Here is a 9,537-nt window from a genome sequence, read left to right on the forward strand (position 1 = left end):
ATCTCACCTCCTGGGCACTCCAGCTGGCTAAACAACCCCAACCCCAATCCCAGCCCTCTGCACACGCTGCCAGGGCCCTTCCCTCAGAAGGCCTCCTGGACCGCCAAGCCCTCATGTGGCGCTGCTCTCTGACCCTGCAGCGTCCGTCCCTGAGCCCAGACCCTGGAGCCAGGCCCGACAAGGATCCAGAGAACATCACATCACAGTTGACAAAACAGAGCCTCCGATGGCCCCGCCCAGGCAGAGACCTCGGGTCATCTGTGGAAGGGCGAGGTCTGGAAAGCAGCCACCCCCGGGAGAGAGCCCAGGGCAGCCGTGCCTGTCCCGTTCCCCCCACCCCCTGACAGGGCTGGCCTCCGGCCTCCACTCCTGTCTTCCTCCAGCCAGCATTCCCTGGCAGTGGTGGTGGGGAAACTGGCAGACACGAGCAGGCGCCATGTGTGTCCACCACTCACTCATGCTGCTGCAGTCTGGTGAAGACAAGGCTGCCCAGACACAACACCACGAGGCAGGGAGCACAGAGGTGGGGAGCCTGGGGAGGGCGGTCCAGGCCCAGCTGGCACTCACTTCTGCCTCTGCCTCACTCTGTACAGCCCTTGGGCATACTATTGCTTCTGGGATCGGTGACCAGCCTGCTGCCCCTGCTGGACCTTAGGCGGACACCACTACGGCTTAGCAGCAGGAGTGCCCTAACCCGCTGGCCACCCCACCTATGGCTCACTGCTGTCCTGGAGGAACTGGAGGAAGGTTTGGGGCCTTCTGGCGGCAGCAGTGGCTGGGGAGAATTGAGCCACGCAGACATGCAGGACTGGGGATGACCCAGGCAGCCACGGCTTGGGCAGAAGCAATGGAGGGAGGCAGGACCCATGGGACCTGGGGCCTCTAGCCAGGCAGGGGAGATGGGGAGGCACAAACCCTCCAGTTCTCCAGTCTGGGTGGCCTCAGGGTGGGTGGTGCCAGGCCAGAGGGCCAGGATGAGCATACAGTCCTGACTGGGACAGGCGGGGGGTTGCACAGGGAAGAAGGGCAAAGGTGATGGATCCTGGAGTCCAGCAGGGAGAGAAAGAGACAGACACTCCGAGATATGGAGAGGCTGGGAGAACATGAAAGGGTCTGGAAACAGGGCCAAGACCGCTGAAGGCAGGTGTGGAGAGAGGCTGGGAGGGTAGATCAGACCATGAAATCCCAAAACCCAGATTTCAGAGGAAGGGGCCTGGCAGCTGGGAGACCGAGGGTGGGGTGGGTGGTCTGTGTGGTCTCCTAAGTCTCCTGGCCAGTGACAGGACCCTGGCTCTGCCCAGAGGTGCAGGGAAGAAAGCCAAGGTGACCAGACTTCTACTGAGAACCCTGGAATCCTCCTGGAATCACCCAGACTGCCCATGCTGGCTGGAAACAGACCCTCGAACACGGGTGTTGGCAGATGAGCAGCTGCTGGATGCAGTTCTAGTGCCCAAGATGACCACGTGCCAGGCTGGTCCCGGGTACTGGGGGCATACCCTCTCATTTGCTCCTCACAACAAAAGATGATGGGCAGACTCTACCATCATCTCTCCTCATACACTCAGGGCCCATACGTCACTTGCCCTGGGTCACACAAGAGGGACGTGATGGCCAGGATCTGAAGCCAGGCCCAGGCTGCCTGCACCAGGCTGTGTCTACTCACTAAGCTGCCTCCAGTGCAGGGCTCCTCCCATTCAGCCACGAGCCTGGCCTCAAATACTTCACCCCAAATACAAGTTCAAAACCATGGCAGCCAAGGCCTAGCGGGGAGAAAGGAATGTCCCAAGTGCTCCTGCAGCTTGGGGCTCCCTGAGTCTCCCTGGGCCTGCACCCGGGGCAGAGTGTCAGCAGGGGGTGGTGGGCTCAGCTGGCCCTGGGCTCCCTCCTTCCCGCTAGCATTCCGTGGCTCCAGGAGGTAGACTGGGGGCTCACCCATCCCAGCCAGGGGGTCCTCTGACTCCGTGGCTGAGGGGTCCAATGTGCCTCATCCCGGCACCAACAGTCCCTGGGCTACAGCCCAGCCCTTCTGTTTCCTGGCTGGCCCAGTGCTGACTCGTTGCTCACGTGGCTCCTGTGGGCCTGCTGCTGGGCAGCTGAAGCCACAGCAACCTCTCAGCCCACCATGGGTGTGTGGGAGAAGTCGGGAGCGTGAGGTGACCCTCACAGAATCCACTGCCAGAATCAGTCCCAGGTGCTGTCTTGGGAGTCAGAAACCCAAGTTCTACTCTTTGCCTGGCTGTAGTTGCTGTGTGGCCTTGAGTCTTCACGTCCTCATCTGCAAGAAGCTGATCCCAAGCTACAGGGGTATAAATAGCAGTGTCTTCTTGGGAAAAATCACACAGGCGGCCGGCAGCCAGCCCTTCCTTCCTCTGGCAGGCTCACCGCCAGCTCCTCTGCACTGCCGACACACCCGGATCCCCAAACCCGTCAGCCCTTCCCCTCCACGCCCCTCCTTAAGCTAATTATGGCGGGGCTGGGCAGTCCCACAAGAGGTCAGAGCACACAGTAGATGACTCTGGTCAGAAACCTCACTCTCACCTCGAGACTGCAAAGAGCTGCCCACCACTGGCAGGAGAGACCTGTGGGCCCACTCCCCTGGCCATCCCTGGGATCTGGTCATGGAGTCACTGAATGGGGGGTCCATGGGGTGAAGTGAAAGACCCCACATGTGACCCAGCCTGTCTCTCTCCCTGTAGAAATGCTGGCTTCGAGGAAAGCAGGGACCAGGGCCTCCCCTTCTCCCACCCAAGTCCAAGTTGACACCAATGAAATGCTGTGACCTCTGCCCAGGGTCCCTTAAAGCACCTGTCAGCCCAGAAAGGATCTTAGAGTTCTTCAGGTCAACCCTCTTGGACAAGCTTCAGATGCTACCCTCCAGCACCCCCTCCCCGCCACCTCCTCAGGGTTCTTCTGCCCCACCCTACACTCACGTGGCCCCGGCCTCTGCCCAGCCTGCCCTCCACTTGGCACCCTTCTTCCTCGGGGTGGAAGTCAGCCTTTAGAGGGCAGGCTCCTTCTCCGAGTCACTGTTCCTGACCCCAGGAGGGCTTGGTGCCCCTCTCCCCAGTCCTACAGTGCACGAGGACTGCGTGCCTCAGTGCCAATCATCCCCAACTGTCATCTGTCCATCTCCCCCTGGTGTGAGGACCTGTAGGACAGGCACCTGGAGGTCTGTCTCCTTTACCACGGTCCCCACACACAGGGCCTGATGGACATGGAGTCTGTGGACACAGCAAGAACGAGTCTGGATTCAGCCCTGTGGGTCTACCTGGCTGGATAAGCATCTACGCGCAGGAAGCCAAGGGGCTTCAGGACCAGCCAGGATGAGGGGGTTGTCTGTGAGTGCCTCTGAGATGCCCCCAAGTCCTGGAAACACGGCCTGACCATTTGGCACTTCGGTGAATCTCACTCATTCTGTCCCCCAACCGGCTTGGGTGGGGCCCATCCTCTCTCTCCTGTCCCACCCCCAGCAAGGAGACCAAAGGCTGCAGGCTGGGAGACAGGCTGCTGCCACCCTCCCCACCTCCGCACACCCTCTTCCTTCCACCTCCTGGGCCTTGGGAGGGCCCTGCTGCCTGACTCCCAGGATGCAAAGGTGAAAGTGTGAAAGGACCTTGGGAAGATGGGGTTCTTTTTCCTCCCAAACACCCCTCCACTGGTGAGGCATGGATTGCTCTGCTTCTGTCTGGCTCACGCCAGTGCCAAGGCTCTGGGAGGCCACGGCTGGCTCTGACTCTCACCCTGTCCTCCCCCCCTCACCCCAGGCCCCGAGCCAAGTCCCTCAAGCATGCCAGCAGCTGAATGAGGACAGAGACTTGTCTGTCTGTCTGTCCTAGAGCCAGGGTGTTGGGCGGCACCCTGGGTGGGGGCAGCTGGGAACAAGCCCTGGGGGTGCTGTGGCGGCAGCTACTATTCTGATTTTCTGAAGCCATTCTCTCATTCTCTGCCTCTCTCTGGGGACGGAGACACACCCTCCTCTCCACCTTCAGGCCACTTGCCTGGTTCAAGTCCATCCCATCTATCACTTGGTAACAGTGGAAGGAATAGTAGTGAGTGTGTGTGAAATGCTTACTGCGTGGCAGGCGCGGTGCTCAGCACTGCACGTGTTTTCTCACTTATTCCTCATATCACATGCACAAGGCCGTCCCATCATGATGTCCATTTTTTGAGGCTTAAGGGATAATATAACTTGTCTGCCAACACAGGTAGAAGCCTGGGCCACAGTCTGGGTTCTTTTATTTTCCCCCACAAGACAGAGTCTTACTCTGTCACCCAAGCTGAACTGCAGTGGCGTGATCTCAGCTCACTGCAATCTCCACCTCCCAGGTTCAAGCAATTCTCCTGCCTCAGCCTCCCGAGTAGCTGGGATTATAGGCGTGCGCCACCACACCCAGCTGATTTTTGTATTTTTAGTAGAGACAAGGTTTCACCATGTTGGCCAGGCTGGTCTCAAACTCCTGACCTCAAGGGATCCGCCTGCCTCAGTCTCCCAAAGTGCTGGGATTACAGGTGTGAGCCACCATGCTGAGCCAGTCTGGGTCCTTAACCACCAAACAAAACTCTTCTCTGCTTCCAATCCCACTCCCCACCCTAGTAATCCCTCTACCACTGGAGGCCAGCATCCTTGCTCTAACATCCCTAATGGACCTGGTCACATCCCTGCTTAAACCCCACAGTGAGTGGACTTCTAGAAAAACATGGCACATTGAGTAGACAGATTTATCACTGCTCCCTTCCAAAACTCCACTCTGATGACAGTAGAGGAAATGACCACAGCATAAATCCATAAGAGGTGCTAATGGGTAATGAGGGATGTCAACAAGATTCTGGAAGCTGGGAAGCAGATGGCCGGCCAGTAGCTGACTTGGTAGAGTGATGAAAGCTGAGAGTCAAATGCCTGCAGGGAGGAACCACTCAGAAGCAGAAGCCCAGAAAGGCTTAGGAATTGAGTTGCCAGGCACCCCTCAGGGCCTTAGGGCCAGGAGGGCTGAAGACAGTAGGGCTGAAAGTCTGTAAGAACTGATCAGACCCTAGATCCCCTCCCCAACCCTGAGTAGCCAAGTGACTGTCACCTGCCACCCAGCAGAGGGCCGGGGATCACTCCCTGGCAAGGGTGAACCAAGAGGCTCTGGCCCAGCAACACTGGGCATAGATGAAGGCCCAAGGCAGAAGGACCTACAGAGAAAAGAGAACAAGCAAAAGTCTACACATCAAAGGGTAAGAAACACACCAAGCCCCTTCCTCACTTGGATGCCGGAATGCTGCAGCCAGACATACACTCTCCCAGGAAAAGTCTAGAAGATTCCGCTTGGGCAACTGAATCACTCAGAAAAATGACCTCAGATACTGACATTAGAGTATCTCCCCAAAACAGCCCTATCCAAACCAGTCCTTCCGCAGTGACTTGGAAAAGTCCTGCCCAAGTCCACAAACTGAACAATTACTATCTGCATCTCCTTGCTATATAGGAAATACAGACAATGCATTTTAAGAAACCTTTTTTTGAGAGAGAGTCTCTCTCTGTTGCCAAGGTTTGAGTACAGTGGTGCAATCTCAGTTCACTGCAGCCTCCGTCTCCCGGGTTCAAGCAATTCTCCTGCCTCAGCCTCCTGAGTAGCTGTGATTACAGGCACCAGTCACCGTGCCCAGCTAATTTTTTATATTTGTTTTAGTAGAGACAGGGTTTCACCATGTTGGCCAGGCTGGTCTCAAACTTCTGACCTCAAGAGATCTGCCTGCCTTGGCCTCCCAAAGTGCTGGAATTACAGGCTTGAGCCACTGTGCCTGGCCAAGAAAACTGTTAACATGAAACAAATATTTTTTAAAAAATAACCCAAAGGAAAGAAAAACATTTCAGGGAACAGAAGAAACAAGTCAAATCCATGTAAGTAATAACCTCACAGAGATAAGAGAACCTACTGTACCCATGAAACAAGAATAGGATCAAAAGGTGCACAGGTTGAGCATGTCCAATCCCAAAATCCAAATGCTCCAAAATCTAAAACTTTTGAGCACTAACATGATGCTCAGAGGAAATGCTCTTTGGAGCACTTCAGATTTTGGACTTTCAGACTGGGGATTCTGAACTGCTAAATACAATGCAAATACTCCAAAATTTAAAAAAAAAAAAAAAAAACAAAATCTAAAACACTTCTGGTCCCAAGTATTTCAGATATGAGACACACAATGTGTATTTAGTGAATGAGAAAGTTTAAGAAATTAAAAGTACAATGAAAAAAATGAAAAATTTAGTAGAAAGATTGTAAAGTAAAGATAAATCAGATGCCTCCTAGAAAACAGAAAGAGATGGCCGGGCACTCTGGCTCACGTCTGTAATCCCAGAACTTTAGGAGGCCGAGGGAGGAGTCCAGGAGTTCAAGCCCAGCCTGAGCAACATGGCAAAACCCCATCTCTAGAAAAAAGTAAAAATTAAAAAATTAGCTGGGTGTGGTGGCACACACCTGTTGTCCCAGCTACTCGGAATGCTGAGGTAGGAGGATCATTTGTGGCTGGGAGCTCGAGGCTGCAGTGAGCCATGATTGTGGCACTGTAGCCTGGGCAACAAAGCAAGACTGAAAGGGAGAGAGAGAGAGGAGGGATGATAGAAAGGAAAAGAAAATAGAAAGAGATGAAAAAGTGTAAAATGTTTAAAAATAGGAAAGCAAGAGAATAGCTGCATATGAAGGGTTCCAGAAAGAGAAAATGTAAGAAAGTTATCAAATGAATAATACAACAACAGTTCAAGAACTGAAGGTCACAAGTTTCTAGGTTAAAACACTCCAATGAGTGCTCCCTCAAATTAAAATAGACCAAGGCATATATTGTAAAATTTAAAATCACCAAAAAGAGAGAGAGAGAAAGAGAGAGAGTCCTAAAAGCTTCCAGATTTTTTAGAAGGTCACATTCAAATCAGAATGGGATGGGACCTCTTCAGAGCAATGTTGGAAACTAGAAGACAACAGAAAAATGCCTTCGACATTCTGAAGAAGAGTCACTTCCAACCCAGAAGTTGATATCAAATCAAAATACCAATCAGATGTGAGGGAAGAATAAAGACACTTTGAGACAGGCAAACCGTTTACCTCCAGATGCACTCTTTCTCAGAAAGCTGCTTGAGGATGTGCTCCACCAAAACAAATTTAAAAAAAAAGGTACCTCCCCATAAAAAAAGTAGCATGGGATCTAAGAAACATGATGACCCTCCATTAATATTTTGGGGCAGGCCTAGAAAGTATCCAGTCTAAATTGGAGGACAGAGGGAAGTTGGGAGGAGAGTCCAAGAAAGAAGGGAACTGCTGGATTATATGGTAGGGATTACCTTTGGGAAAACTGGATTAAGAGACATCTTCTAAAACTGTTAAAGGAGCTGGAAGGCCTGGAAAAGCAATGAAAACCAAGCAATTAAAAAACTTGTTCTTAAAAAGAAATGCCATCTGGATGGGGCGCGGTGGCTCATGCCTGTAATCCCAGCACTTTGGGAGGCCAAGGTGGCGAATCACTTGAGGTCAGGAGTTTGAGACCAACCTGGCCAACATGGAAACCCCGTCTCTACTAAAAATACAAACATTAGCTGGGTGGGGGTAGCAGGTGCCTGTAATCCCAGCTACTCGGGAGGCTGAGGCATGAGAATCGCTTGAACCTGGGAGGCAGAGACTGCAGTGAGCCGAGATTGCACCACTGTACTCCAGCCAGGGCAACAGAGTGAGACTCTCTCTCAAAAAAAAAAAAGAAAGAAAGAAAGAAAGAAATGCCGTCTTATTACAACACTTAGTTCAGCCATCAAGATTTATAGCCATAATAATGAAAATGCGGAATATGGACTTAATCCAAATATGTTAACACTAAATTGGGATGAAAGGTGAGGAGACAAATGTATGTACAGGAAGTGATGCAAGGGTGCTAAATCCCAACCTTCCAGATAATATCTAAACTGGAAAATCAATACATGAGAGTCTAGCAATGCTTTTTGGAAATAGAAAAGTAAATACAAGAAAAAGCTAAAAGTGTTAAGTTTGAAGGTGGTTGCCTAGAAAAAAGCAATAGAGGGTGGGGAGAAGTGGGGCAGGTGTACGATGCTCTGCTGTTGCAATCTTCTTTTTTTTTTTTTCTTTTTTTTTTGGAGACAGAGTTTTTTCGCTCTTGTTCCCCAGGCTGGAGTGCAGTGGTGCAATCTTGGCTCACTGCAGCCTCCGCCTCCCGGGTTCAAGCAATTCTCCTGCCTCAGGCTCCTGAACAGCTGGGATTACAGGCATCTGCCCCCATGCCCAACTAATTTTTTGTGTTTTTCAGTAGAGAAGGGGTTTCACCATGTTGGCCAGACTGGTCTCAAACTCCTGACCTCAAGTGATCCACCTGCCTGGACTCCCAAAGCGCTGGGATTACAGGCGTGAGCCACCACGCTGGGCCAGTAAGCAAGGTCTGATGGGACAAAGGAGACTGTGTCTGAGCAGAGGAGACAAAGGTAATGTCTGTGTCCAGCATTCCTTGCTGCCCTACTTGCATCTAACATTTACTTTGGTCCATGAGCTCAGAATCTATGATGTGTAGGAGTTCAGTGAGACTCAAAACTATCAGATGATAAACATGTTATGTCAACAACTGAGTAAGGGACGGGGAGCAGTGACAGGCCCAAAGGCTGCATTTTCCATTTGAACAGACTTACTTCAAATGCAGAAAGAAGACAATGACCAAGGAGCCCCATCGTCCTTTCTTACTCATGTTAACACCCCTGTATTAGCCAATCGCTATGCAGAAAATGAAGACACGGGAGGAAAGAGAACCCCATAGTTCCTTCTCCTTTCAGTCTTTCCTTCCTCATTGGTAGCAAAAGGTAGAGCGCCTGGGTAAATTGTGCCCATATCAAGGAGTGAGATGAAACCAGTTGAGATAGTTTTATTCCATCTCATCATCTGGTAAATATCAGCTACAAAAGATGAACTGTGTAATTTTGGTGACTCTGCATACAAGTTAATACAACTGACCTTTGAACAACATGGATTTGAACTGCACGGGTCCACTTATATGTGGATTTTTTCCCACCTCTGTCACCCCTGAGATCATCCCCTATCTTTCTCCTCCCTCCTCAGGCTACTCAACATGAAGAGGATCAGGATGGAGACCCTTATGATGATCCACTTCCACTTAATGAGCAGTGAACATATTTTCTCTTCCTTATGATTCCAATAACATTTGCTTTTCTCTAGCTTACTGTATTGTAAGAACACAGTATATATTGGCCGGGCGCGGTGGCTCAAGCCTGTAATCCCAGCACTTTGGGAGGCCAAGACGGGCGGATCACAAGGTCAGGAGATTGAGACCATCCTGGCTAACCCGGTGAAACCCCGTCTCTACTAAAAATACAAAAAACTAGCCGGGCGAGGTGGCGGGCGCCTGTAGTCCCAGCTACTCGGGAGGCTGAGGCAGGAGAATGGCGTAAACCCGGGAGGCGGAGCTTGCAGTGAGCTGAGATCCGGCCACTGCACTCCAGCCCAAGTGACAGAGCAAGACTCCGTCTCAAAAAAAAAAAAAAAAAAAAAA

At 51.7% G+C, this 9,537-nt stretch overlaps 1 protein-coding gene across 1 annotated transcript in view; it reads right to left on the reverse strand.

Moving 5' to 3' along the window:
• Positions 1–3,094: 3,094 nt before the first annotated feature.
• Positions 3,095–9,537, reverse strand: part of LOC111527166 (A disintegrin and metalloproteinase with thrombospondin motifs 7) — a 32,698-nt gene continuing 26,255 nt past the window's right edge. Inside the window, exon 12 of the mRNA XM_026448054.1 lies at positions 3,095–3,221. Within this exon, the coding sequence (XP_026303839.1) occupies positions 3,095–3,221 (127 nt within the window). The remainder of the gene's footprint in view (positions 3,222–9,537) is intronic.

Source organism: Piliocolobus tephrosceles, chromosome 6 (genome assembly GCF_002776525.5).
Source record: "Piliocolobus tephrosceles isolate RC106 chromosome 6, ASM277652v3, whole genome shotgun sequence".
Taxonomy (NCBI): Eukaryota; Metazoa; Chordata; class Mammalia; order Primates; family Cercopithecidae; genus Piliocolobus; species Piliocolobus tephrosceles.